Raw genomic sequence first — 27,726 nt, 5'->3', positions numbered from 1 at the left:
CAGAGCGCACTTAGAGGTTTTTGCGTCTGAACTCTCCATTTACTTCCATAGTAGGAAAAGCAAATGCCGTGGAAGTAAATGGTTACTCATTTCCAAGATTTTTCTAAATAACGTGTGTTTAACAGAAGAAAGAAACTCAAATAGGTTTGAGACCAGTGAAGAGAGTGAGTATATAATAGCAGACTTTTCAGTTTTAGGTGAACTATCACTTTAAGGTTTAGATCTCTGTGATTTCAAAATCAGTCTATTTATTAATGTACAGGCGGACAGTATTTATTTAGTATTTTATGATGAAGTATTTAAAACATTGCATTATTAGTTTTACTGTAATGCTACAAGAGTTCTGTATTACAGTCAGGAGAATCTAGGGAATGTGCATTAGTAATTGGGGGGAAAACTAGTTCAACTGAAGTTCAATCAAAAATTGCTGTTAACACATTTTCAGTACCTCAGGCCATCCAAGATGTAGTTCATAGCTTCAGCGCAACTAACGTAAAGAATGTGCTGTTAAAAGTTAACAGCTACTTTAAGAGTAAAAAAAAACATGCATGCAAAATAATAACCGTAACTGTGAAATGTGTAACTGTGTAAATGTGAAACCATCGTACTGTTTAAGTACTGAATATTATTTACAATGTTGTTATTGTTTTAATCATACAGTCAGCAAAAAATCAAGAGTATGCCATGTTCACATCAAAACAATTCAGAGACAAAACATGAAACAATGTAATCATGTGATGTAAATCATATGTAGTGTTATAAAATTTATTTATTGTGTTTTGTAAAAATTCATTGTGTCATCAGTAGACTCTGGTATTAATTTAATTTTGCTTGTGTATGTTTTTTACTCTCAAAGTAGCTGCTAACTTGTGATTCATGACCACATTTTAGCTAGATTGAAGTAAAGTTGGTTTTATATTCGCACATTCTGAATTTCTCCTTAATAATTCAATTTCAGAAAAGTATTAATTTGTAAATTCTAAATGGGGAAATTATATAATAAATGTATTATATAAATTATATATAATTATATATATATTAACATTTTATGGTCAATTAAATAGTACTAAAATTGTTTTGAAGTCATAATTAAATGCAATTTCAGACTCAATATTCAAATTAACATGGTAAACAATATAGGGAACAAATGTACGAATAGAAAACCAACTTTACCTCAATTTCCGCTATTAAGTTATTTATCCTGCTAAAAAAATACACCTACATCTTGGATGGCCTGAGGTGTACGTGAATATTTTTTTGACTCAGTCCCAAAAGCCCTCGACTTTAAGGATTACAATTTTAGCTAAATATCTTCTTAATGTTCTACTTAAGAAAAGTTACCAACGTCTTGAATGTCTGGTGAAAGGGTGAGGAAACAAACAGCAAAGTTTGGTTTTTGGGGTGAACTGTCCATTTATTTGTCATTATCTTAATCCACATAAAATTAAAGTATCTATTTAAGTGTTTAAGTACTATTATTTTTACTTAATTTAGTTTGATGATTAGTTTGTCTAAATAGAAATGACATTTTAAAGTCCTTTATAAAATATTATTATTAAACATCAATTGAGGTGAAACATCCAAATGCATTATGGTGCTAACAATTTGTTGGAAAATTTAGAAAATAATGTAATGTGTAAGAATGCATAAAGCATCTTTATTTTTATTTATAATATTGTTATTATATTTAACAGTTTATTCTTTGTCAAACCATGCCATCCTTTTACAAATTGAAGTGTTTAAAAGTTCAAATCTGTTTTATTTATTTATTTATTTATTTTGACATGGGTATCACAATTACAGTGGACAACCAAATGTGTTTAAGTGTTTTAGCAGACTTGCTAATTCTCAACACCTGTCCAGGGGAGTCTGAACATAAGATGAAAATAAAATAGATGCATATACACTATTATAAACATTAAAACACTTTATAAACACACAAACATTAGAATTCTTTACATAAAGTTGCTATTGGCCAAAAGCAAAGGCGGCATGATCAAACAAACTAATAGGAAACTATTTGTAAACACTTTTTGTTCACATTTTGTTTTTAACCACTTTTTAAGTACACTACTTTAATTTATATTACTTTCTAATTTTAGGCTAACAGGTAAATCATTCCACAATTGGGTTCCCTTAACAAAGAAAACAGACTGACCAAAAGAGGTCTTACACTTTGGGACAAGACAGTCACCATTAGCAGTTGCTGGTGTGACTGAGAGGTTTGATGCCCACTGATTAGATCTGAAAACGGCATTGGAATATGATTATTTAAATGTTTAAAAAACAATTTGAGATCATTAAATTTAATAAAACTTTCAAAATTAAAAAGGTTATGATTACATAAAACCGAACTATGATGCCATTTAAGTCCATAATTGTAATTGCCTGTTTATTTTAGGCATGGGATGATAACCGTGTTTAATGGGGCGGTTTGAAAAAAAAGTCAAGGTTTTAAAACCAAAAATTTTATGCTACGCCGTTCCTATGGTATGAAAAGATTTTTTTTAGTTGTTTTGGACAGCAGTATATCCAGCAGAAAAGATATCCAAAGATGTCATTTTGAACTGTAAAGAAATCTGTGTTTTTGAAACAGACAGCAGAAGTCAATAACTCATTTGAATTATTTAACCTGACATGTTTACTGCTCGAAATATTTTAAGTGTTTCCCAAATTAAATTGTATTGTGTACAAAGGGGGGGGAAGGTTTTGTTTTTTACCCAGACATATATATATATATATATATATATATATATATATATATATATATATATATATATATATATATATATATATATATATATATATATATATATATATATATATATATATATATATATATATATATATATATATATATATATATATATATATATATATATATATATATATATATATATATATATATATATATATATATATATATATATTTATTTATTTATTTATTTATTTATTTATTTATTTATTTATTTATTTATTTATTTATTTATTTATTTATTTATTTATTTATTTATTTATTTATATATATGTATATATATATGTATATATATATATATATATATATATATATATATGTATATATATATATATGTATATATATATATATTTTTATTTATATATATATATATATATATATATATATATATATATATATATATATATATATATATATATATATATATATATATATATATATATATATATATTTAAGAGAAGTAATCTCAATATCGTAATACCATGAAACTGTGATATTTATATCCAAGGTTATTTTACTGTCAGAATCTTATACTGGCCCATGCCTAGTTTATATATCTAATCAATAGTCTTCAATGTGGTTAAAGGGGCTTGTGACCTTGATGTAATGCAATATGTCAAGTGTGAGAATATCATTTTAGGCATGTATAATTTTGCAGCTTGATTTGTTAAAAATGTAATAAAACAAAAACCGTTTAGACTTGGGTTGACCTTCTTACACATTTTTAACATGACTATCAAAATTTAAATTCAAGGCTAGAGTTATGCCAAGATACTTCGTTCGCTTCTTCAATAATTTTTTTTTTAATCAGCACCTCAAATTTATCCCTTGCAGGCCTGTTTCTTATGGAGAAGCACATAGAAACTGTTTTCTTGACATTTAAGGTTAAGTGAGACCGCTCAAGCCATCTTGAAATATGTTGGAAAGCCTTTTGCATACAATGACTTTACAAAATGAGTGCTGTGTCCAGGAACTCTTACCATTTGTGCAAGCATTGGCAGAAATTTGCATTGGGCTGGGCCAGTGGCTTGCATGGTTACATTGTGCAGCAGTGCAATGCAATACTTCAAATGGTCCAAAGGCCTCTTTTTTTTTGCTAACACTCACTCCTGGCTTCCAGACACATCAGCAACCCTTGTAATCGCTGCTGAGCTGTCCTTTTCTAAATGATGTGGTGCTTTTCTGTGCATCAGCTTATATTGAAATGAGTTTGCCAAGTCATGTTTCTCCTTTTAATCTTTTATTGCATTTAATGATTTTTTTTTTTATCTAAGTATTTTTTTATGATTTGTACTCTTGGTAATGGAAAATGACGGTTATCAGATGCTTGTAGGACCACTTCTATTCTCATCAGGTCACAAGGAGCTCTGATTAATTTTAAAGTATTTAGATTGTCAGATGTCATTGCTGTAAGCTCTATGCCTAAATCCAAATCGCCAAAGAAGGTCTTGTAGGTTTTTTTTTCTCCCCTCCCTGTCTCTCTCCTCCTAACTCTTCTTTCTCCTCCTCCATTCCCTTTGCTCTTCTTCATGTTTGCAGATCATGGACCAGGAGGGAATTGCATGAGCTGGGATGTACCTGATGTGCTGCATCACCGTTAAAGGTGAGTGAGACTGTCAGCGTTTTGAAATGTAGATCAGCCTGCGTTTGAGGACTCTGCGCGGTTGAAGCATGATGTGAATTTTGTTGTGCTGCCTAATTATAGTGATTTAACCTACTTTTCTGCTTGTTTTGCTAGTTTGTCTGTGCTGTTTTGTATCGTTCTGGCTATTTCTGGCATAGTGAGATGTTGTTTTGTTAACTGATTTGCTGGAAGTCCTTCTTTAATATCCTGCTTTTGTTTTTATCATAAAAATTGAGCAAGAGAGTAGTCTATTAGTTGCCATAAATGAATTTTCCAAAAGTTACAATTCTGCAATTTAATAGCTCATTCAAATGTTAAAGGTTTAAATCTCTCATTTTCCCTGAAACTTTAGAAATACTGAAGAGTTTTTACTAGGACCGCATGGTTAATCGAAGGCTATTTTTCATGCCCATTTTGTCAGGAAAGCAGGTTTTGCAATCATCTGTAAATCTCCAGAAACAGCTTTCAGATGGAGCATATACAGAAGTAGCAACACCGAGCCATAGTTCACTGACAAGGTTCACTGACAAGCTTCTGGTAATAATCTTGGTTGCCTGCACTCAAAAAAATGATATGTTGGCGTTAATTAACTTTATTTTGTCCACTGGTTCCACGTAACCGAGTTAAGTTACCTTTAAGAAAGAATATTAATTTTAGTGAACTTAAGTTAGTTACATAAAGGTAATGTAATGTTGTTTAGTTCAATCAATGTAACATTTATAATTTAGCTTTAATCATTGTAGTTATTTAAGTTCAATTATTCTAAAATTGATATTGTTATGTTTAACCAAATAAAAAAACAGTTTCCGTTTCATTGAGTTTATTCAAAAGCATTTTTACAGTTTTACACATTTTCCAGCAATAAAATGATTATCAAAATCCAAATACTGTCTTTATCTGTATCTTCACTTATTACAATAAGTTAAAATATTAATACTAGTAAAAATAATAGTAATACAAGTATGAAGTAAATTGAAAACAATAAATAATTTTAAAAATATGCTTACAAAAACATCATAAAATACACTTTTCATAATAATACTTTTCATATATTACAAAAAACATTCAAAAATAATATTCTGCCTTCAAATGATATATCAAAAATATACTTAGAAAAATCAAGTCTTCTTTTGTAAACTATACTGTACCTTCTTTAAACTGAAAAAGCAGATAACACTTCAGTTGTTCAAAGAAAGATTAACATTTTAAAGCAAAGTAACACGAAAAGCACTAAACCATAAATTAGACCAACCGTCACAGAACATGCAATAGCTACACACATTCATCTCTCTGACATTTGCACCATTTCTGCACATTTGCACCAGACACTTTCTTACAACCACTCCCTATATCTAAAAAACAAAACATTGTGCATGAAGTCTGCTTCACACAGGTGTGTGGGCTTGACAAACCACATGTAGAAGCATTCTTAATTCTTAAAATTTTTTGTATAATTAGCACATCTTGGGTGTATCGCCTCTTCCTGTTGATTTGCTGAATGTCTCCTCAATTGTAAGTCACTTTAGACAAAAAAGTCTGCTAAATGTTAATGTAACCACTGTAGATTCATAAGGTGGCGTTGCACATCAAGGTTTGTGCTTCATCATGCCCAGCATCCTAAAAAAGTCAGGTAAAAAAATAAAACATTTACCAACAGATCAAAGGTGAAAGGAGTAATTGGTTTAAGAGGAAAATACAAAATGTTTAAAACAATAAAATAAAATAGCTTACCATTTACTCCCTCACTTAGGGGCTTTGAGGATGCATTGCATTCACACCTTTTTTTCCACTGGTGATGTTCTAAATGACATGAAATGACAATTAGTAATTTACTAAATAATTATTAGTTAAAATTACTAGTAATTTTTACTGTACATCATTTTAATGTATGTATAGGCATCTAAAGGCATAGTACCTGGATGATCCACAGTCTCCTCAGCCAGATATGGGACTTTAGAGGTTGAGCTGTAAACCTGTGAGGGAGAAAATAGATGTGAGTGAGCAAAGATTTAAAATAATAAAATATAATAATATAAATAGCAAACTACTAAACTTAAAAATTTAAACGTGTTAGATGACCAAACAAATAAGCTTACATTACATATGTCATCATGCTAGATGTGATGCTATTTAAGTGTCACATATGCTTGTCAAGATTTTTTTTTTTAAGTTAACAGGCTTGAATACAATTAAATAATAAATAACAATGTGCCAACACCATTTTAATTAATATTATGTAAGTTATCAAAACTGGCATTCAAACTTGACAAACTGCTTGACACTCATTTAAAATAAAGACTATCAAATCAAATAAAAAATTAAATCACTTTTATTGTCACATTATCAGCAGCATGTGTGCTATGATGAGTGAAAAGCTTAGACTAAGTTATTCTAACATGACTATTCCTTACTACCAACGTTTGCAACTTTATTTTGGGGGAGTTAATATATACCAAGTATAAAATTTCACAGGAATGCAAAACAAACTATACATTTATCTGTCTATAATGTGGAAAAGACACAGGCAACATGGCAATTTCATAGCAATACTATACACAAACACAACATAGTATTACAAGAGAGTACATTTATGATTCAAATGTTGTCACAGCCTCAGTATAAATACATAAAAAGTAAAAAAAAAATCTCACCTGTGTGTCCACATTGGGGAAAGCTTTGTGCACGTTCTCAATTTGTACTGTAATCTTCATCTTTTGATTCCCATAATATGGCGCCGAGCTGAGAGTGATCGTTGTGGTTTGAATCTTTTTACTTCCTGTGTTGTTTTGAAACTGCGCATGAGCAGATATTACTCCACCTATTGACCAAAATGCAGTACTGCAGAAGCAACACAACTCCCTTGCATTCATGTTACATAAGCGAGCTGTTTAAATGTGAAAACTTACTTTTTCTCATTTTTTCCAACACAACACTTTTATTTTTAATACACAAACATAAGTGAATTGTTTAATTTAAACATAGTTACATTCTTTGGACCAACTAAAGCCATAATTCATTTTTTTGAGTGTGTGCATGTTTTTTTACTCTCAAAGTAGCTGTTAACTTGTGATTCATGCCCACAGTTTCAGTTATGAAGTTGTTTATTCTACTAAAGAAAAACAATCACTTACATCTAGGATGGCCTGAGGTGTACGTAAATAACTTTGACTCAAAGTGCAAATAGCCATTGACTTGAATTTTATGAGTTGTGAAGGATCACAATTTCAGCTAAATATGTTTCCTTAATGATTTACATGGGAAAAATACACTTTTTGGAGTGAACTTTGCTTTTAGTTGTCATTATCGTTATCTAGTTGTCACTGACAAGTTATTTGCAGATGATTTAATCAGTGCAAAATTGAATACAATTATTGTGAGATTGGACAGCTCTTTGCATGGTCTCCCATTGATCCAAATGGCCCTGTGTTGCTACTACATGTGTGAAAATACCACATTTAATGATATAGCTTTACTCCAAGCTCAGGTAGGTGCAGTAGGTGATTGTCTTCAGAAACATTTGTTGTTGTGCTGATTAAGCATCTCTTCACATTCCAGTAGTAATAATTACAGTATTCTGGATGAGGCATAAAACATAAAAATGTTTATCCAATTAAATATTGTGGCCGACATCTTCCATAATTCCGATAAATAGCCCAAACTGTCAACAAATGTAGATTTGGGCTTTTGCGCATCTGTTCACGCAAATCCACCATTAGCGTGTGTTAGCCTGCATGCGCACCGCCCGTTCACATCATGTGTACACGAGACAGTTGCGCTAAAATAAAATGCTAAATCAACTTTTTAAATTCCTGAAACGATATTGAAGGTAGTTTTGTATTCCCGAGGAAGGACGACACCATGGCTAAAGTATTTCTTTTAGACAAGTAATGTTCTGTTTTAAAACTATTTTAGTCACGCAAAGCTGATGTAGATTTAGTTGTTTTCCGAATGGGTTATATGCAGTGAAGTGTTGTTCAGCTACTGAAGTCTTCCGGCGAAAGACACAGTTTCATAAGGGACATTTTACAGCATTGATAATGTAGATTTTTATTTGTTTTACCAACAAAACTTTAAGAAATAGTGCTATTACGCCAAGCCTGCTTTACTGAGGTAAAGTTGGATTTCTATTCATTTTGGGTCATATTTGAACAATGACAACCTGTGATGCCCTCCTTACATTGTTCACCATGCTACTCTGAATATTCGGACAGAAATAGCATCTAAGTATGGCTTAGTATGATTCCTGCAAGCCGCCGGCCAACCCCTTACTACATTTTTAACTGGCGAATGACGTAAACTAGTTGGTTGTCTTCTGTCATGTCGTGGGGCATGCGTTCGCAATTTCAGGAGGCGCGGCTTTGAAACACAGTCCCTCCCATGCCGTCTAAAGATAACATGATAACCGGTTAACATTTTGGCAGATCACCTACTGCACTTTTAAGTTGAGTGTCTGAAATAAATCTTCTGTGAGATGATTCAGTAGTTGTGTGTTTATTAGTCATGTTAGTCCATAAAAGTAATAAAATCCTCTATTTAATATTCCGGGTCTGTTATTTGCGGTATATTTGTAGTTTCTGCATGAGAGCGCCCTCTGCCCTTCGACGGAGATTTACAACTGATCACAGAGCCATGTTTGCTGACAAGATGTGCATGAGAAAAGCAGCTTTTGCGAAATCACAATTCATGATTTCATTTTGATTTGTCATGCAGTCCTCCAAATTATCTGTGGTCAAACGACAGCTTTGTAAGTGAAACGCAAGCCACAGTTTAAAGGCATGATTCATCCAATATATTGTTTACAAGCCTCATGTTGTTCCAAACCATTTTGACTTACTACATTATAGATGATGTTCTTGGTTTTGGTTATCATTGACTTCTTGTTTTTGTTATATGAAAATGTTTTGGTTCCTAACATTCTTTTAAATGTTGGCTGGTTGGCTCCTCATGCAAACCTTTTAGGATTATATTTATTTATTTATTTATTTTAAATGAGAGTGGCACAGTGGTTAGGACTGTCGCCTCATAGCAAGAAGGTCACTGGATCGAGTCCCAGCTGGGTAAGTTGGCATTTCTGTGTGGAGTTTGCATTTTCTCCCCGTGTTTGCTTGGGTTTCCTCCTGCTGTTCCGGAGAAAAAAAACAACATGAGCTATAGGAATTGAATTGAATGTGTATGGAGTGTATGGAAATTTCCCAAAACTGTGTTGCAGCTCGAAGTGCATCTGCTGTGTAAAATATATGCTGGATAAGTTGGCAGTTCATTCCGCTGTGGCAACCCCTGATGAATAAAGGGACTAAGTCGAATGAAAATGAATGAATGAATTAATGAATATATTTTAAACGACAGAAGTGGTCCCTTCATAACAGCAATGTAGTAGTGTTAATGTTTGATGTTGTGCAAACTCTTCATTTTTAAAGAAGTGCATGTCTCTGTCTGCTAGGAGTATTTCTTTCTGATGAAGTGTGTTGAGTCATGGGCACAGATGTAGTTTTATTCATTGGGCCATTTTTTAAAAATGAGTTGTGTAACATGGTCTTGTGCTGTTGTTCATCTTCCTGCAGCTGTGTGAGTACAAAATAGACTCATCCAGGATGGAAGCTTCCTGTATATTGCCGGTGCTGAAGAAGAAGCTGGCCTTTCTGTCAGGTAAAGACTAATAGCATGAATAAATAAATGCTGCGAATTTCAATTCCAAGTTATTACTGTACATGTTTTATAGCAGCATGGCAAACTAAAATAGTTTCAAACAATGTCTTAGAATAGATTTGCTGCAGGCTTCTCTCCTTTCTGCTCTAGGATGTGATGCGAATATTAGATGTGACTGTAGCACTGAGCCAGAAATAAAATGCTATCCTATAAAAAGGACCATGCCCAAGTGATTTTATTATTATTTTTTTTTTTGAAAGCCTTCACTTGCTTTTTTGTTTATGTTGTTAGAAGTGGAAAAAACATCTCGGGCAGCTTCATTTTCATCTCTATATAATGTAGTCCGAGATCATTATGTGCTCTGCTATTACTTTCTGCTTAAGCTTGGTGAATCTAAATGCTTTATTGTTCCACAACAGATTATATTTCTTTTTTTGGTGGTAAACAGTATTCAGAAATTGAATAGTTAATAATAAAATAACACTCTTTACCGTATGTGTTAAAATTAAATTATTTTAACAATTTGACGAATCCTTTAGACTAGGGGTGCCCAAACTTTTTTTTTATGAAGGAAAGCCAAAATCCAAGCTTGATTGAGAGCTGTGGGCCACAAGTAAATTAAAGCAAACTGTATTACATTAAAGTTGCCATGGATAATTTCCTAATTTATTTCATAATATAAAAAAAATTTATTCATTCACAACATTTAATTTAAACATTTAATTTAAGTAATATTTTTTTGTAGCTCTTTAATAGAACAAACAAACAAACAAACAAACATACAAACGATTACATTTAAAGAGAAATGGAAATCTTAGGCTGCGTCAGAAACCGCCTACTACTCAGTAGGTACTGCATTTGAATTTAAACGTACTACTCTGCCGTTAGAAAAGTACGTTCTATACAGTATGAACGTGAAAAGTATGAATGGAATTCGGACGTACTACATCCGCCATTTGGTCATGGTCACGTGACCTACCTGCGTCAATTGCTGGCGGGGCGTTATGGGATAGCACAGCATGCATGGGATGCGCAGTCTAGAATCTCGCCAGAAGTAGTAAGTCATCCGCGTACTTCTCGCATACTGATTTTCGAATTCTATGAATTCGACATTCTACTCGGCTCGCATATTGATTTTAGCGTACTATATAGTATGGAAGTATGCGGTTTCGCACGCAGCCTTAATGTTAAAGGCTTTGTCTAACCATTCACAATCCATTCCCAATCTTTTTCCCTCTGGTGGGCCAAATCAAAGACTACAAAGGGCCAACTTTGTCCCATGGGCGCTAGTTTGGGCATCTCTGCTTTAGACTAGAAAAGTTAACACAGTATTTACCTTTAAAAACCTTATGATAAACATTCACTTTGTGTTGCCTGGTCAAGTGCAGCCCTGTTTTTTATAATGAAGGTGAGAATATAATTCTTGTTTGACATGAACTACGTCTTATGCCAAGTTCACACTGCACAGTTTCAGCCCTGATTTTCACTGGCCGGCAGGTTTTGTAAAATAGCAAACAAAATGCCTAAAATCAGAGCCAAATCGTTCTTTCATGCGAACGACAATCACGCAGTGTGAGTTATTAAAGATATGATCGGAGAGAATCATCAACGTGTCGCCAATGCCTGTGAAATATTTGGCATGCTAAATATCTGGACCTGTTGCTGATCCAAAATCATGCTGTGTAATGAGTTCTGACTGAAAAACACATTGACAATCAGCTACAGCCAATGAGAGGGCAAGATACAGGAGTGCAGGAAGTTTGGGGAGGAGTCATAGACCACAATATCAGAATAAACTAACTTTACAACATCACAAAGAATAAAACCAGAAACATTTGCCACAGTACATTGCTAATAAATTTATTAGTGGTAAAACGGATTACATAATGGTTTCTTAGTCACGGATCGGACCATTTTTCGGATCAGCCATAAAGGGGAAGAGAGTTTGCTTTCCATTTATTGCTAAAAAGGCACAGCAAGAAATGTTTTATTTTAACAAGCATAACTTAGAACCTGTAATTTTTATTAAAAATAAAATGAAGAAATTATCAGCTAATTAAAAATAAAATGTAAAATATTCAGTAGTTTGAAAAATTCACTGTTACTGCTATTGCTGATGACGCTAAATGATAATAAGTGATTCAGTTATTTACTCATAAACTTGGTTTCATTGTAGGGTTTGCCGATAGACGATGCCATCGTCCATCGCTGATGGCTGATAGACAACACTATGCTGAGCCGGCATCGCCGATCCCCCGCCCCCGTTGCAAACTCGCTCGCGAAAAATACACTCAGGCCCGTTTAAACTAATACGTCTTAGTTTTAATATGGCATTTTAGAACAAAAATTATTCACATCTACGCTATGTGTTACCTAGCATTTCTGACCAGCCCTCCGTCCGCTGAAAATGCACATTTTTTGTAAAATGCAAATTTTTGTGAAAACCTCAGATACTGTGGTATCTGAGGTTGGGCACTGAGGTTTGGCACCTTTTTACAGACCATGTTTGCTTATGCCATTATAACGACACCGATCACTCTGCCTATTCATGCTAGAGTCCCGCAAATAAAGTGATTGACGGGTGCTAATTTGTGTGTAACTTATCTTTATTTATTTATGATTTGTTTATGGGTAAAACGAAGACCATGCGGGTCAGGTAGTTGAAACTGTAGGCTACAAATAATATTTTGTTATGAATTAAATAATTATTCCTAAATATTTCATCTCCGCCTATGACGGCGATGACATCGTCCATTGCGATGTTTCACATCAGACATCGTACGATGCCTAATTGGTCGACATCATTCAACTCCATTTCATTGCTAGATGGGTCATTTTTAAAGAATGATTCAGTGGCATTTTTTGAAGGCCACATATCGGTTAAATAATGTAATTGCTGCCTACAACTTTCATTTTTGAGCATTAAGTGCATATGATGGTAATTTTAATACTTACCATAAACATCAGTGGTTTTATCTAAACTATAAACTGTTACCCCAGTACTTTTGTGTTATTTGACTGTATGCAACTTCATAACTAACCAACGACTGAATCTCTTTCTTGATTTTTGCATTTTCACATTTGAATGCAGCGATTCGAAGAATTAATAAACATGCAAATCACCACCATTTATAATTTGTGGCGTGGGTGTTGAGATTCTGATATTTTAAAGATTAATCGAGCAGCTTACACTGAACGCATTAATGCAAGCTAAACAAGTAGTGACAGAAACTACTTTAATAAACTAAGAAACCCAACACATCTCAAATAACCTACCACAGCTTCTTCCGTTATTATTATATTTTACAGGAAAGCCTAAATGCTTTCATAAATGTGATTGGAATTACACAAGAGGCGACCTCTCTGTGATTGTTACAAATTTAGGATTAATCTATTAGTAACAAAAATGTATTAATCTGCAGGCCATGTGTTGATAAAATGTATTAATTCGTGGGTTGTTATCCGTATAAATCATGAATCAGCCATGATCTGTTACACCCCTATTATTTATTGACCTCCTACTCTGACACTGTGAAGTTTGTGGAAAAGACCAGAATATCAGAATAAACAAACTTTACACTAACATTAAACAGAAACACACCGGAAACATTTGCCGCAGTGCATTGCTAAATATTTATTGACTTCCAACTCTCAACGTTGATCTCACGTGTGACCTTGAGTTATTTGCTTATCACATCTTGCATGTGTTTACTAGTCAGTTATCAGTAGGGCCAGACAGAATCTATAGACATTCTTTGCTATTTCTGACAGAATTTTGTCAAAAATGTGCATATTTATTCGGAGTGATTTTGGGAATATCATAACTTTAATATATGAAATAAAAAATAATAGATTTTAACTTATGTTTACAATGCAAATTCAGTTAGATCCACTTATTTGGTAAACAAAGCAAGTCTTATATAATATATCTACTAAAAGACAGAAAATATTACTAATTATATCTGAGCAAACACTGAACATTTTTATATTGGTGAATAATATTGCTGAAATTTATTTAAAAACTGAATAAATTTATACACATTTACACAAGTAAATAAATAGACTCCATTATTGGCTACAAATCTGCGTGAATCCGAGGAATCCATGGGCCTAATTATCAGTAATTGTTTCTAGTATGATGATGCAGTGTGTATCCTCCTGTCATTGATCTATCATGCTGTGTAAACACAGCAGCCACTGAACGCCACCCCAGAGAGTCGTGCAGTGTGAAAACAACTGTGATCCGACAACTTTGAAGATGCTCTGAAAAAACTTGGCTTTAGGCCACATCTCTGACTGCAATGGCACCCATAAATAATTGATTTCACTTATGTTTCGTCCAATGTGAAGCTGATATTGTTCACATTATTTTATATGCCTTCAATAACACAGTACACCAGAGTATGGGTCTGCTTTATCTGGTATCGTCCACTGAAGGTTGTATTTAGCATTAGCATGGCTCCTGCTTCTGACAGTTTATTGAATGACATTTTCAGTTGAACGGGAGCAAAATAAGGTCAATCTTAAAGGCACTCAATTCACTCAATTCTGCGTTTTGTTGAAATGGACTTTGCCTCAACGTTTTTTATTTTTATATATATATATATATATATATATATATATATATATATATATATATATATATATATATATATATATATATATATATATATATATATATATAAATATCTATCAAGGTCTTTGTAATAAATTGGATAATGAAAGCTTTCAGGGGAAGGAATTTGATGCCTTGTGTCCTTGAAACGGCTCATGTTCCCATGCAGGAGTCGACATACTGTGAATTAATTACAGGTTTTAATGGCTCTAAAAATCATTTTGTGTTGCCTCAGTGATGTTTTTGTCAGTTTTGTCCTTGAAGCCTCATATTCTGACACCATTTTTCCATTCCAACATCATATTTTATTCTGTGCTGCTGGATTTTCTGCATATTTCCTGACTCTGCCTGTTTGGTTTTCCAGGAGGCAAGGACAGGCGCAGTGGTTTAATCCTGACCATCCCACTATGCACCGAACAGACCAGCATGGAGGAGCTCAGCACCACTCTGGACTACCTTCTTGGTATTCCCAGGTAAAGCACACAGCTTTGGAAGCCTGTTAAAGTTAAGGTGTCAGTCCGTTGTAAAGTATCGACAATAAATGCCTTTAAAAGCTTTGAGAGCAGAAATAGAGCATTAATCTTATGAATGTAATTATAAAGCACACTGTTACTGTATTTACACATGGAATGGAAAGTGGCCATAATTCATGGTCAGACTGTGGTTGGAGGCTGAAAATGCTGTTATTGATTTCTCTAGGCCTTTTGTACTCTGAGGGGTCTGGGAAGATATTATTTTTAGTTTGTCTTTTACATTTGAGTTGGTTGTACAGTATAAATGTTTTTTTTTAAATGTTTGGATTTCCTAGTTTTCTACGACATATGAAAAAATAAATTGCTTGTGGAACTTAATTTAATTCTGACATTTTCACTCATTTGAATTGCAATATTGCAACAAATTCTTGAAACCAAAGAGCAAAGATCATTTTGAACCAATAATGTCAGATGACTTTAATTTGAATGACCTTTTAGATTTGAGTTTGGAGCAAAGTTTACTCTTGAGCCGTTTCATCTTAGTCACTTAATTTGGAAAGCCAAATGTGATCAGTGATCAAATAATAAATGTTTTAAAATCCAGACCTTAGTAGGAAGAAAATCTAATTGTTCTTTTAACTCTAGACATGATGAGGTTATTTATAGAAGATGCCATGGTCACATTAGCATTGCACGTGGACATTTACTTAAAGGAGTATTTACTCAAAAATGTCAGTATTGCATCTAAATGTATAACATGTACTTAAGAAATGCCCTATTTAATGTTTAAGACAACTTTTTTATTTGGAGAGATTTTTAAAGAGTTATTTTTAAATGTGACAAATGTCACTTTGAAAGCAGTTGGGAGAAGGTCACTAAGAATGTGTTGAAAACTAAATGGGACCGCAGAAACAATGATGGTTAAAACGATGATCTCAATTGAGTTGACCACTGCAGCTCATTGCTCTTTCTCAGTGGGGTTAACGAACTAATGTTTGGCTCTATACACCAACGCAATGGAATTGAAATCAAATGAACAAGATGTGCCTTAACTGCAGACTGTCTGCTTTAATTTGAGGGTATTTACATCAAAATCAGGTGAACACTGTAGGAATTACAAGAGTTTGCATATGTGTCTCCTACTTGTTAAGGGACCAAAAGTAATTGGACAGAATAATAATACTAAATTAAACTTTCACTTTTTAATACTTGTTTGAAAATCCCTTGCAGTCAATTACAGCCTCAATTTTGGAATGCATAGATATCATCAGACGCTGGGTTTCATCCCTGGTGCTCTGCCAGGTCTCTACTGCAACTGTCTTCAGTTCCTGCATGTTCTTGGGGCATTTATCCTTCAGTTTTTTCTTCAGAAAGTGAAATGCAAGCTCAATCAGATTCAGGTCAGGGGATTGACTTGGCCATTGCATAACATTCAACTTCTTTCCCTTTAAAAACTCTTTGGTTGCTTTTGCAGTATGCTTTGGGCCGTCCTATGAGTTCCAAAGCATTTGGCTTAATATGAACAGAAAATATTGCCTGAAACACTTCAGAAATTATCCTGCTGCTTTTGTCAGCAGTCACATCATCAGTAATACAAGAGTACCTGTTCCGCCATGTCACTACCACCATGCTTCACTGCTTAGGATTATAAGTAGTTTCTTTCTTTATCCATACTTTTCTCTTCCCATCACACTGTTACAAGTAGATCCTGATCTCATCTGTCCATAAGATGTTGTTCCAGCACTGTGAAGGCTTTTTTAGAACTCTAATCTGGCCTTCCGGTTTTCGAGGCTCACCAGTGGTTTACATCTTGTGGTGAACCCTTTTTATTCACTATGGTGTAGTCTTCTCTTAATCGTTGACACGCATACACCTCCTGGAGAGTGTTCTTGATCTGGCCAACTGATGTGAAGGGTGTTTTCTTTACCAGGGAAAAATTCTTCAGTCGTCCACCGCAGTTGTTTTTCATGGTCTTCTCAATCTTTTGGTGTTGCTGAGCTCACTGGTGCATTCTTTTTTTTTTTTTTTTTTTTTTTTTTTTTTTTTTTTTTTTTTTTTTTAAGAATGTTCCAAAGTTGTTTTGGCTATACCTAATGTTTTTGCCATCTTTCTTATGGGTTTCTTTTGTTAGCTGGCTTGACTGATAGTGACAGCTCTTTAGATCTCAACTTGAGAGTTGACAGTAACGGATTCCAAATGCAGATAGCACACTTGAAATTAACTCTGGACCTTTTATCTGCTCATTGTAAATGGGATAAGGATGGAATAACACATACCTGGTCATGCAACAGATTAGAAGCCAATTGTCCAGTTACTTTTGGACCCTTAACAAGTGAGAGGCACATCCAAACTGTTTTAATTCCTACACCGTTTACCTGATTTAACACCGTCAATTTAAAGCTGAGAGTCTGCAGTTAAAGCACATCTTATTCGTTTCATTTCGAATCCATTAGGTTGATGTATAGAGCCAAAAAAGTAACTGTATGCGACCAAAATACTAATTTTCAAGTTTGTTCAAAGTACTTATTTAAATTAAACTGAGACAACACCATTCTTAAAAGTCTTTGGTCTTGGGCTTTAAACTGTTTTACAATCAACCCACTAAAAATGGTTAGTTAGCCCAACAATTTTAATTCTGTTATTAATTACTCACAATTATTCATGTCAGTCCAATCACCCGAGACAGTCATTTATCTTCACAAATCACAAATTAAGAAATTTTAGATTAAGATCAAGGTAATACTCCACAGTCTTATGTATTTTTTCTCATCTGAGCCCAGTAAGGGTTAATTATGAGCTGCAGTGGTCATCTGAGTTTTGACATCATTGTTTTCACCATCACTGATTCTGTAGTCCCTTTTAGTTTTCAGCACTTTCATAGTGACCTTCTCCAAATGGCTTTCTAGTGGCATTTTAGATGCATTTTACTGGGTGAGTTGGCTGTTCTTTTTTCCCCTCAAAGAATGAAATGTTGTTCAGTCCTAAAATGTTTCTCTCTCTTTCTCTCTCTCTCTTTTTATCCAAACCAAAATAGTAACTGCATGATTGAATTCATGTTTCTTGGAATCTGTGAGTCACTCACACAGACTCGGTTTATTCATTTTAAAATGCCACCACAGAACAAACAAATTAATCTGTTTAACAACACCGCCACAGTGGAGTCTTTGTAATTGATTCATTGTATCTGAATTGGCTTATCATTTGTGTTATGTAACAGAATAAATGTCATGTTTTTTTTTCTGTTGTATCTCTGCAGCGAGAAATGCAAAGCTCGGGGTTTCACAGTCATCGTCGATGGGAGGAAGTCTCAATGGAATATAGTGAAGACTGTTGTTTTGATGTTACAGGTAGGAAGGTGTTTGTTTTATTTGCCCACTTTTAGGTTAGTACATAATGCCAGAAAAAGTAGATTATGTAAAACACATGTCTGTTCTTGTTTGTTTTACATCTGGTACTTGCTTTTTCCTACTAATGAAGCCCGTTAATATTTGTGGTGATTATTTATTTAATGAGCGCTTAACTCTGCTCTAATTCAACTCGCTTCTAATTAAATACCTGTAAATTTAATGCCATTATCAGAGGCCCATGCTGCTTATTTGTTGGCGGCCTTCACTGGTTTTGTAGAGCGCTCTGTGTTGTTGGAAATTGTTCACTTAGAGCTTTGTTCAACTGAATGAATGCTTGTTCTGCCCTGTTATTTGCCTGTTTATGGCACTCGATGCTGAATCTCTGCTGTTAACTTGGTTGCTGCTAGTATTTTTTTTCTTTCTTTTTTTTTTTATTACATCGACATATTCTGGGTTTTTCATCAAAGTCCCAGAGTGCAAGTAAGTGCATTCACTCTGTGGCCACTTTGGCAGTGCCTCTGGACATCTATTTTCTAGGCAATAATAATAAAATTTGACAACGGCCGCATCATAAATTCTGAAATTGTGTTAAACACTTTATTTCAGGCTGTGGCAGTGTGGACACGTTTTCAGTCAAAATCAGGTGCTTGGTTCTTAAAATTGAAAGATATGTCTTATAACATAAGACATGTGTTGAGTGTTGCGATATTTCCCAGTTATTTATCTTGTGCATCTCACTATATACATATATGTATATATATCAGTTTAAATATTATGTGAATTTTTAAATATAATACATAATTCACTTTAAACTTTATTGCAAATATTTGTGAAGAGAGGCTAAATTTGAGAAACCCTAATGACCGTCCACATTCACACTTTAAATGGAATGCAGGATTTGTAATTGCTTTTTTTTATAAGCTGAAATATTGTTTTGCCAAAAGATATAGTTGGAGCTGTTGTTCTCGTAGACTTAACAAAATAAAAATTCCTCCATTTCTGCTTGGTGTCCTCTGCATGACCTGCAGATTTTTCTGATAGCAAAAAGCGGTTGTTTTCGCTTTGAACAGATTATTAATTGGCCTTTACCGTGTGTGTGTAATCATCCAACATATTTTCCCGACAACAAAATTGTGGCTAGTAAAAATACAGAGTGGCTAGTTATGTTGGAAAACTACTAGCCACAGTGGCTGGTGATAAAAAAAGTTAATCTCGAGCCCTGATGATAATAAAACAATACTAAGGAAGTAAAACAACAACAACAAAAAACAAAAAAATACAGAGATAATCTAACCTCTGGTCTTATTCATACATGTAAATGTTGTGTGCATGTGGCTAATGTGCTTTTGGATGAGTTTAAAAATTTAACAAAGCTAGGTTGTAAGCCTTTTTTTTTTTTTTTTTCCCCCTCTCTCTCTCTCTCTCTCTCTCTCTCTCTCTCTCTCTCCATAGAACGTGATCCCAGCTGAAGTTTCTCTTGTGTGTGTGGTGAAACCTGATGAATTCTGGGACAAAAAAGTGACCCATTTCTGCTTCTGGAAGGAGAAGGACAGGCTTGGCTTTGAGGTAAGTGTGCTAGAGTTACACTTTGAGCACTAAAAAAAACTGCATTTGATGTTAGAGATGACCACTGAAGGATCAAGGTCATTGAACATGGCAACAATGTTTGTTGCTTTTCAACTTTATACTTCATTTTTTTCATTTGTGGGTTTGTTACAGAGGAATATTGGGTCTTGAATGAATATGGGATCATTAGTGTATACAAATTTGGAGTCAGATTTATTTTCATAGTGACTTTTCGCTATGCGTACTGTTCAAAGAAGTTTTACAGCAAACGGTATACTAAGTCAAACCTGATATTGGTGACGAAAATGCCTATTTTTGTTTCACGCAGTTTGCACATCCATTCAAAGGTTTGGGCACACAATAATTTTACTATATTTTATTTTAGTTTGTTTATTATAGTTTTTATTTATTATTTTATTTTTTATTCATTATATTTTAATTTTTTTATATATTTGTTTTATTTATATGTATTTATAATTTTGTTATTATTATTATTGTTTATATTTAATATTTATTTTTCATTTTTTCAAATTCATTTATTCAATTTCTTTTTTGACTTAGTCCCTCTATTAATCTGAGGTCGCCACAGCGAAATGAACCGCTAACTTATCCCACAATAAGTCCACGCAACCCATCACTGGGAAACATCGGGGGAAACGCGAACACAGGGAAAGCATGCAAACTCCACACAGAAATGCCAACTGACCCAGCCGAGGCTCAAATCAGCAACCTTCTTGCTATGAGGCCATCGTGCTACCCACTGTGACACCCATAGTGTAATATATCTCTTCTTTATTTAATTTGGATTATACTAGTCAAATTCTATTAAACATTAAAAAACTTGTTTCATGAATTACCAAAGGTCCCCTTTTTAACATGTAGTTGTTAGACACATATTTAAACTCAATAAAGAAAAGTTCTGTAATCCTCAGTATTCTGTATTTTTTATTTTTACATTTAAACGCATTCAGCTTTAATTGTTCATCTTAAATGGACCAGTAAGAATGGTTCCGCTGTGTAAATGTTTTCCATATACATCAGACCAGAGCATCATCATTTTACACTTAGGAAAGGAGTAGATAATACACACAGTGGCATATTTAATTAGTAACACCCAAAGCATCTCAAGCATGTAACTAGGTAATTTCCCACAGTGAATAATGAAAGTCTATATACAGAAGTTGTGTCTCTTCATTCACAATAGTCTGGAGCTTCACTGTAAGACAGGGCTTTTGTTATTGACACCAATGCAGCAGCTTCTGCAGCGCTTTTCTCATTCTTTTATCAGGGCTTAAAGAGTTGTGCTGTAAGGGAAGTAAGGTTTTGAAGATGGATTTTAGGGCTTTAAAGGTCAAAAAAGACATCCGAGCTTGTCTAATTAATCCAGCTTTTTTAGTTCTTTGCTTTCAGTAGTTTTTCCAAGGCTTTGATATTTAAGAATCTTGTTGATTTATACTCACCGGCCACTTTTACCTTCAGAACTGTCTTAATTCTTTGTGGCATAGATTCAACAACTGGAAATATTCCTCAGAGACTTTGGTCCATATTGACATGATAGAATCACACAGTTGCTGTCTTAAACCATGTCTACATGCCAAAATGCATTGTGTTGCTGCCATTTAATTAGCTAATTATAAATTAGCAGTAATGAGCAGCTGGACAGGTGTACCTAATAAAGTGGTAGATGGGTGTATAATGTCAGCATAATAGATTTTTGGTAGCACTTGTTCTTAAGACTCTTATGATGCCTTTTAGTAATCTACATAATTTACATAACTGAGTTAAAGACACTTAATGACAGTTGTCGTAAGTATGCATAAGACGTCATTAGCTTGCATATTCATGACACGTCATTAAGTGTCTTTAGCTTAGTCATGTCATTTTAAAAGTGACAGCTAGATAACGCTGTGGCGCAGTAGCTAGTGCTGTCGCCTCACAGCAAGAAGGTCACTGGTTTGAGCTTCGGCTGGGCCAGTTGGCATTTTTGTGTGGACTTTACGTGTTCTTCCTGCGTTTGCGTGTGTTTCCTCCGGGTGCTCCGGTTTCCCCCACAACTTCAAAGACATGCGGTACAGGTGAATTGGGTAAGCTAAATTGTCTGTAGTGTGTGTGTGAATGAGGGTGTATGGATGTTTCCCGGAGATGGGTTGCACCTGGAAGGGCATCCTCTGCGTAAAACATATGCTGGATAAGTTGGTAACTCATTCTGATCTGGCAACTCCAGATTAATAAAGGGACTAAGCCGAAAAGAAAATGAATGAAAAGTGACAGCTGTCATGTCATGACTACGAAGGTTTCATGACAGTCTCATGAACGTATAATTCCAGTAAAGTGTTCCCTACTGAAAAAAGTGCTTAAACCAGCCTAGGCTGGTTTTAGCTGGTTGACCAGCCTGGTTTTAGAGGGGTTTTGGCCATTTCCAGGCTGGTATTTAGCCATCTCAGCCTGGTCTTAGCTGGTCAGGCTGGAGAATGATCAGCTAAAATGAACTTGACCAGCCTTGTTTAAGCTGGACAAAGCTAGTTTTGGCTGGGCTCCCAGCCTGGCAAGGCTGGTCAAGCTGGTTTTAGCTGATCATCTCTCAGCCTGACCAGGAAATGGCTGGAAACCAGCCTGGAAATTCAATTCAAGTATTTCCAGTTTTCAGTGTTTAAGTTCAGTTCAGTTTAGCTCAGTTCAGTGTGGTTTAATAATCACTACCGAGAGTCAAAAATGGTCAAAACCATTCTAAAGCCAGGCTGGTCAACCAACTAAAACCAGCCTAGGCTGGTTTGAGCAGTTTTTTTCAGTAGGGTTACCAGGTTTTTTACATTTAAAATGTTTCACTTAATTGTTTGTTGATGTTAAGTTTAGATATTGGTTTTAATTTAAGGATAAATTAATTATTATAAACTAATTAATAAATTAGTTCTAGGTGACACAAAGGTTATTCTATTAAAATAAAATTGAATGCAATGTTTATGTAGTATGTTTATTATTATTATTATTATTATTTACATGTCATTTTGCTTTTAATCTTTTGTGCATCCTAATCAAATCATACTTTCGGAAGCATAAAACACGATACTAGGGATTGGTTTTGATTCTTCACTTAAATGCATCTTACCATTTCATCACATCTCCTGTTATATTATAAATCAGAGCAGACTTTGGTGTTTCCTTCTAATTGGGCCTTGAAAAAGGTATGTGAAGTTGGCAGAAGGTTGTTTGTGTTGAACACTTAGGCCTCTTGCATACATTGTTGGTGGAGGAAATGGGGGGCCTACATGTGAGCGTAACCGTAACGTGATCATGCAGATGTGCGCTACAATGTACAGCTTTGCACTGCTGAGTCTTGGCCTTGAACTGCATGCTCGCTGGGCAGGAACCAGTCATGCCATGCTGCCTGGCAACCCTCACATTGATCCAGCCAAGAGCCGGATGACGTGTGTCCAGGAGGACAGTCAAACCACTGTTTTGTAAATAGAAACCTCTGTCTGTGGATGTTTGTTGAGGTCACTGTGTTGTTTGTGCTGTGATCTGGGCCAGCATGCCCCTCTAGCTTACTGCAACTACCAGATGGCACAGTTTTGGCTGAATGGAGGTCAGTGTATCAGCATGAGGAAGCGAGTACAGTTACAAACGAAAATGGTCATTACTGTACTCTTGACCTACTTGAGGATCCATATTTCAATGGGGGTTTTGTATCAGCGGCCGATATTTGAGGTGCATGAGGAACGTGTGCTCTGCATTAATCATTCTGCCCAAGATCCTTCTGAATGCTGGTGCTTGGCCAGGCGTAAGTGAGCATATGGGGAGAGAGAGACCCGGAGGCCTTATTAAATAAGTGGATCCTCTTTCACTGCCACTTAGGGTCCATAGGACCATCTGTTACAAGACTGAACACATTTTGTGCTTATTATTGCAGATTTTCTATTCTTTAAAGGGCTCCAAGTGACTGTACAGTAGATGCTGGTGCTAATGAGATTTGTTTTCCTTTAGAACAAAGGGGGTTAATATAGATATGCTAGGCATCATAGAGCTTTCTCATTCAAGAGCTCATAACTAAGCACAGTAAGCTATCTGTCAGCATTTTTATTCATGTGTTATGATTTGCATTACGGTGGTCCATGGTGTATTTTATGGCTTGTTTGTGTTTTTACGATTCAAAGCAATGTGTGCTCATGTTTCGTACATCTTTGATTATATACAGCTACTCGGCTAACATGAAAACAAATGTCATATTTCCTAGTTCCTTTGAAAGGCCCACCCTCAAGAGGCTCTGATTGGTCGGCTAACATAATTTGCAGAGATTCGCGGATCGGTATTACTTCTTTACGATTTTGCACTGTGTAAACAGTAGCTGAATCAGACAGAAAATGAAGAGCACAGAGCTGCTTCTCACGCTTGCTCTTTAAAATAAAATCTGACAAGTGTCTTTCACATGTATTCAGAATAAGCATGTGTAAGTTTTTTAAATTGTTCTCATCTTTTGCGAGTTCATTATCTGAGATATAGACCGCAGGGAAAGCGCCTGCATAGAGAGACTGTGCAGTGTCTCTCTATGCAGGCGCTTTTCCTTTACATACCAGCAACATTTCAACCATTAAACTATTATAAATGTTTGCTAGATTTTTCCTAACCTATCTAGCTATGTTTGATCATGTTAAAAATAAATAAATAAAGGATTTATTTATTAATTATTTTTTGTACGTCTTGTTTTTCGTTTTCTTTGGTTTGGGTCACGTGATTCATATGTTGCATTTTCAAACTTCTGTTAAGAGTACACAGTTGGAATACTTCCTGGACGGTATGCTTTGGCATTCTGTCTGAATGTGGAAACATCAAATTCTCCAAAACTGCTTGCCAAGCTTACTATTCCATTTCATATTAGAGATAACTAATAAAATGAAACAACAACTGTGTTTTTAGTTTTCATTTCTAAACATCCAAATCACACAAAGTCTGCAAAAACTCAAGTCTGGTCCAAGCTTCTCCCCCGGAGTTTCATAAGTCTAAAGCGATTAATGATTGGCTCCTGTATTAGAAGGCGGGGCTTTATTCACCATATCAATTGTTACACTTTTTCTCATTAAAAAAAATACAAGTGACATGACTTGTGTATTCTATAGTCACTGCTAGCACTTTAGATCAATTTAATTCATTTTTTTCTGTATAGACAGACTTTAAAATAAAAACAACAAATTGAATGCAATGCAGAACAGCATTTTTTTCAAATTTTTGCTTGGACTTTTGGGAAAAAAAAAAAATCAGTTTTTATACATAGCAAGCTGCATTAAAGGCACTGTATTGATCAGAGAGCTTTAGCAGACGCAGTGTTTAATCTCCTCTAGCTAACCTTGCAGATGGGAGGGCACTACTGGCTCTCCTCCAAACTTTTGCGTTCCTGCTTCAGCACCGGGCCTGTGTTCTGGGTCACGGCGCGTGAAGAGGATTTCAAAGAGCACACATTACTTTGATTAAATACACTTCAGATTAACATTTTGAAGAGCAGATGTTTTTTTAAAGGCAGTAGTTCACTTTAGAATTAACATTTAGTCTTTTATTTTCTCCGATGTCATTCAAAACAGGGCTGCCGACATTGCGATATTTTGTACTTGTGTGATACATATTGCTATATGCATAAAATTTCACCAGATGAATTGAATACCTCTATTTTGGAAACACTTTATTAATTTTTATTTTTATTTTTATTGATTTAGCAGGATTCTGTAGAACAAATCATGCTCAATGTAACAAACATAGCTAAATCCAATAGATCAAACATAAAAGTGAAATTAACAGTGCTTTATGGATTTCAGGCTATACAAATAGTATTCAGGTACTAAAATGGAAACAAATCAAATATAAAATAACACTGCAAAGACTTTACTGTTCAAAAAATCTCTATAAAAGTTACTGAAATTGTCTGAATTCTGTAAACTCTGTTAGAACTTTTTAAAAATGTGCAAATGATAAACTTTTGCTCCATTATAGTTAAACTCTGCCGTAACTTTACAAATATCATGTGTTTTGAATTGTCACTATATAATCCCAAAATAATAAATATAATGCTAAACTATATAATCCCAATTTAACAATGCAGATCCTGTGATGTGACTATTGTGGATACACATTGCGATATCGATGCTCAATCAATGTGCAGCCCTAATTCAAAGCATCAACATTGTTGTTGTTTTTTTTTTTATCTAACACAAACACAATTTGTAGTGACTACATACAGATAAAGTCAGAATTATTTGCCCCCTGTTTATTTTTCACCCCGATTTCTTTTTAACAGAGCAAGATTTTTCAACAAATTTTTAAACATAATAGTTTTAATAACTCATTTCTAATAACTGATTTATTTGATCTTTGCCAGTAAATAATATTTTACTAGATATTTTTCAAGATACTTCTATACAGCTTAGTGACTTTTAAAGGTTTAACTAGGTGATTTAGGTCAACTAGGCAGGTTAGGGTAATTGGGCAAGTCATAGTATATCAATGGTTTGTTCTTTAGACTATCGAAAAAAATATATATAGCTTAAAAGGGCAAATAATTTTGACCTTAAAATTGTTTTTAAAAATTAAAAACTGCTTTAATTCTAGCCAAAACAAAACAAATAAGACTTTCTCCAGAAGAAAAAATATTATCAGACATACTGTGAAAATGTCCTTGCTCTGTTAAACATCATTTGGGAAATATTTAAAAATTTTTTTTAAAAAATCACATGGGGGCTAATAATTCTGACTTTAACTGTATGTGAAGCCCAAAACATTGAAATCAGAAGATAGTTTTGGATGATCCTTATTTCATTTTTATGTAGTTCTTAAATCTTAATTCTCCACAGTGTTACAGTACGCCTATAGTTAATGTCAGAATCAATATTAAAAAATCACAAGTGTTTTACTTGTACATTCCTCATAAGGTATAATTTTTAAACAGGAACAATTTGTGCAAGTATTTTTTTCTTATGTAATTCATAGTACCAGTATCATTGAACATGTTTTTCTGATATAATAAAAAGACCTAAATTACCAGTCTCATGCTATTTGTGAAGAAAAAAAACTAACAAATTAATATTAGATAATTGTTTTTAAGTTCAGTGTTGGGCATGTTTCTTTAAAAGAGTAATTAGTTATAGTTACTAGTTATTTTCCACAAATAGTTACTGAGTTATATAACTATAAAAGTAACCAATTACCAGGGAAATTAACTATATTGTGTTACTTAAAAAATCTAATTTGTCAAATGACTATAATATTTATTATTATATTATAAACATTGTACACCAATCCACACTATTTTAATGTTGTTGTGGAACTATGTGAGAGACAACCATTAAATTCAGCATATTGTTATAAATATTAAAATAAACAATCTTGTCTTCACATCAACGAGGGAAAAGTAGTGCGTATATTTCCAGTTTGCAAGTGCAGCCTTGGAACTTGTTGGAATTGCCATCGTTCTGACTTTTGGTCGTTAGTGTGTGCACTGACTGCACGTGCACTTGTGTTGACAAACGATGGAAATGTACTCTTTTTAAGCCAATCATCACATTCTCAGTTACAACACATTCACAGACACACCAATCAGCATCCCTGGTTGGTTATGTGTCCCACCTAATCCCTGAATACGCACACACACCCACCCCAGAGAAAGAGAGGCCCTATGACTGAGAGAGACACTGCATGAATGAAAACTGCTTCAGTGTTTA

General features: G+C 34.2%; 1 protein-coding gene and 1 long non-coding RNA gene across 4 annotated transcripts in view; one reads left to right on the top strand and one right to left on the bottom strand.

The window, feature by feature from the left end:
• sestd1 (SEC14 and spectrin domains 1) overlaps positions 1-27,726 on the top strand; it is a 63,937-nt gene that overhangs the window by 1,571 nt on the left and 34,640 nt on the right. For all 3 annotated transcript variants that reach the window (XR_012384881.1, XM_005167875.6, NM_182881.2), the window contains exons 2-6: positions 4,295-4,358; positions 9,941-10,025; positions 15,005-15,113; positions 18,370-18,460; positions 19,913-20,026. Coding sequence is in view for 2 of the 3 variants with exons in the window: in XM_005167875.6 (XP_005167932.1) it covers positions 9,971-10,025; positions 15,005-15,113; positions 18,370-18,460; positions 19,913-20,026 (369 nt within the window). In the remaining variant the exon portion in view is untranslated. The remainder of the gene's footprint in view (positions 1-4,294; positions 4,359-9,940; positions 10,026-15,004; positions 15,114-18,369; positions 18,461-19,912; positions 20,027-27,726) is intronic.
• On the bottom strand, positions 5,186-7,126 carry LOC137496430 (uncharacterized). Its single transcript, XR_011016755.2, has 4 exons — positions 7,031-7,126; positions 6,295-6,352; positions 6,111-6,179; positions 5,186-5,996 (listed from the first exon to the last, which is right to left on the bottom strand). It is a non-coding gene; the product is annotated as an uncharacterized lncRNA (long non-coding RNA).

This window comes from Danio rerio, chromosome 9, assembly GCF_049306965.1.
Source record: "Danio rerio strain Tuebingen ecotype United States chromosome 9, GRCz12tu, whole genome shotgun sequence".
Lineage (NCBI taxonomy): Eukaryota > Metazoa > Chordata > Actinopteri > Cypriniformes > Danionidae > Danio > Danio rerio.
The sequence above is the reverse complement of the archived record's forward strand: the minus strand, read 5'-3'. Positions and strand labels throughout refer to the sequence as shown.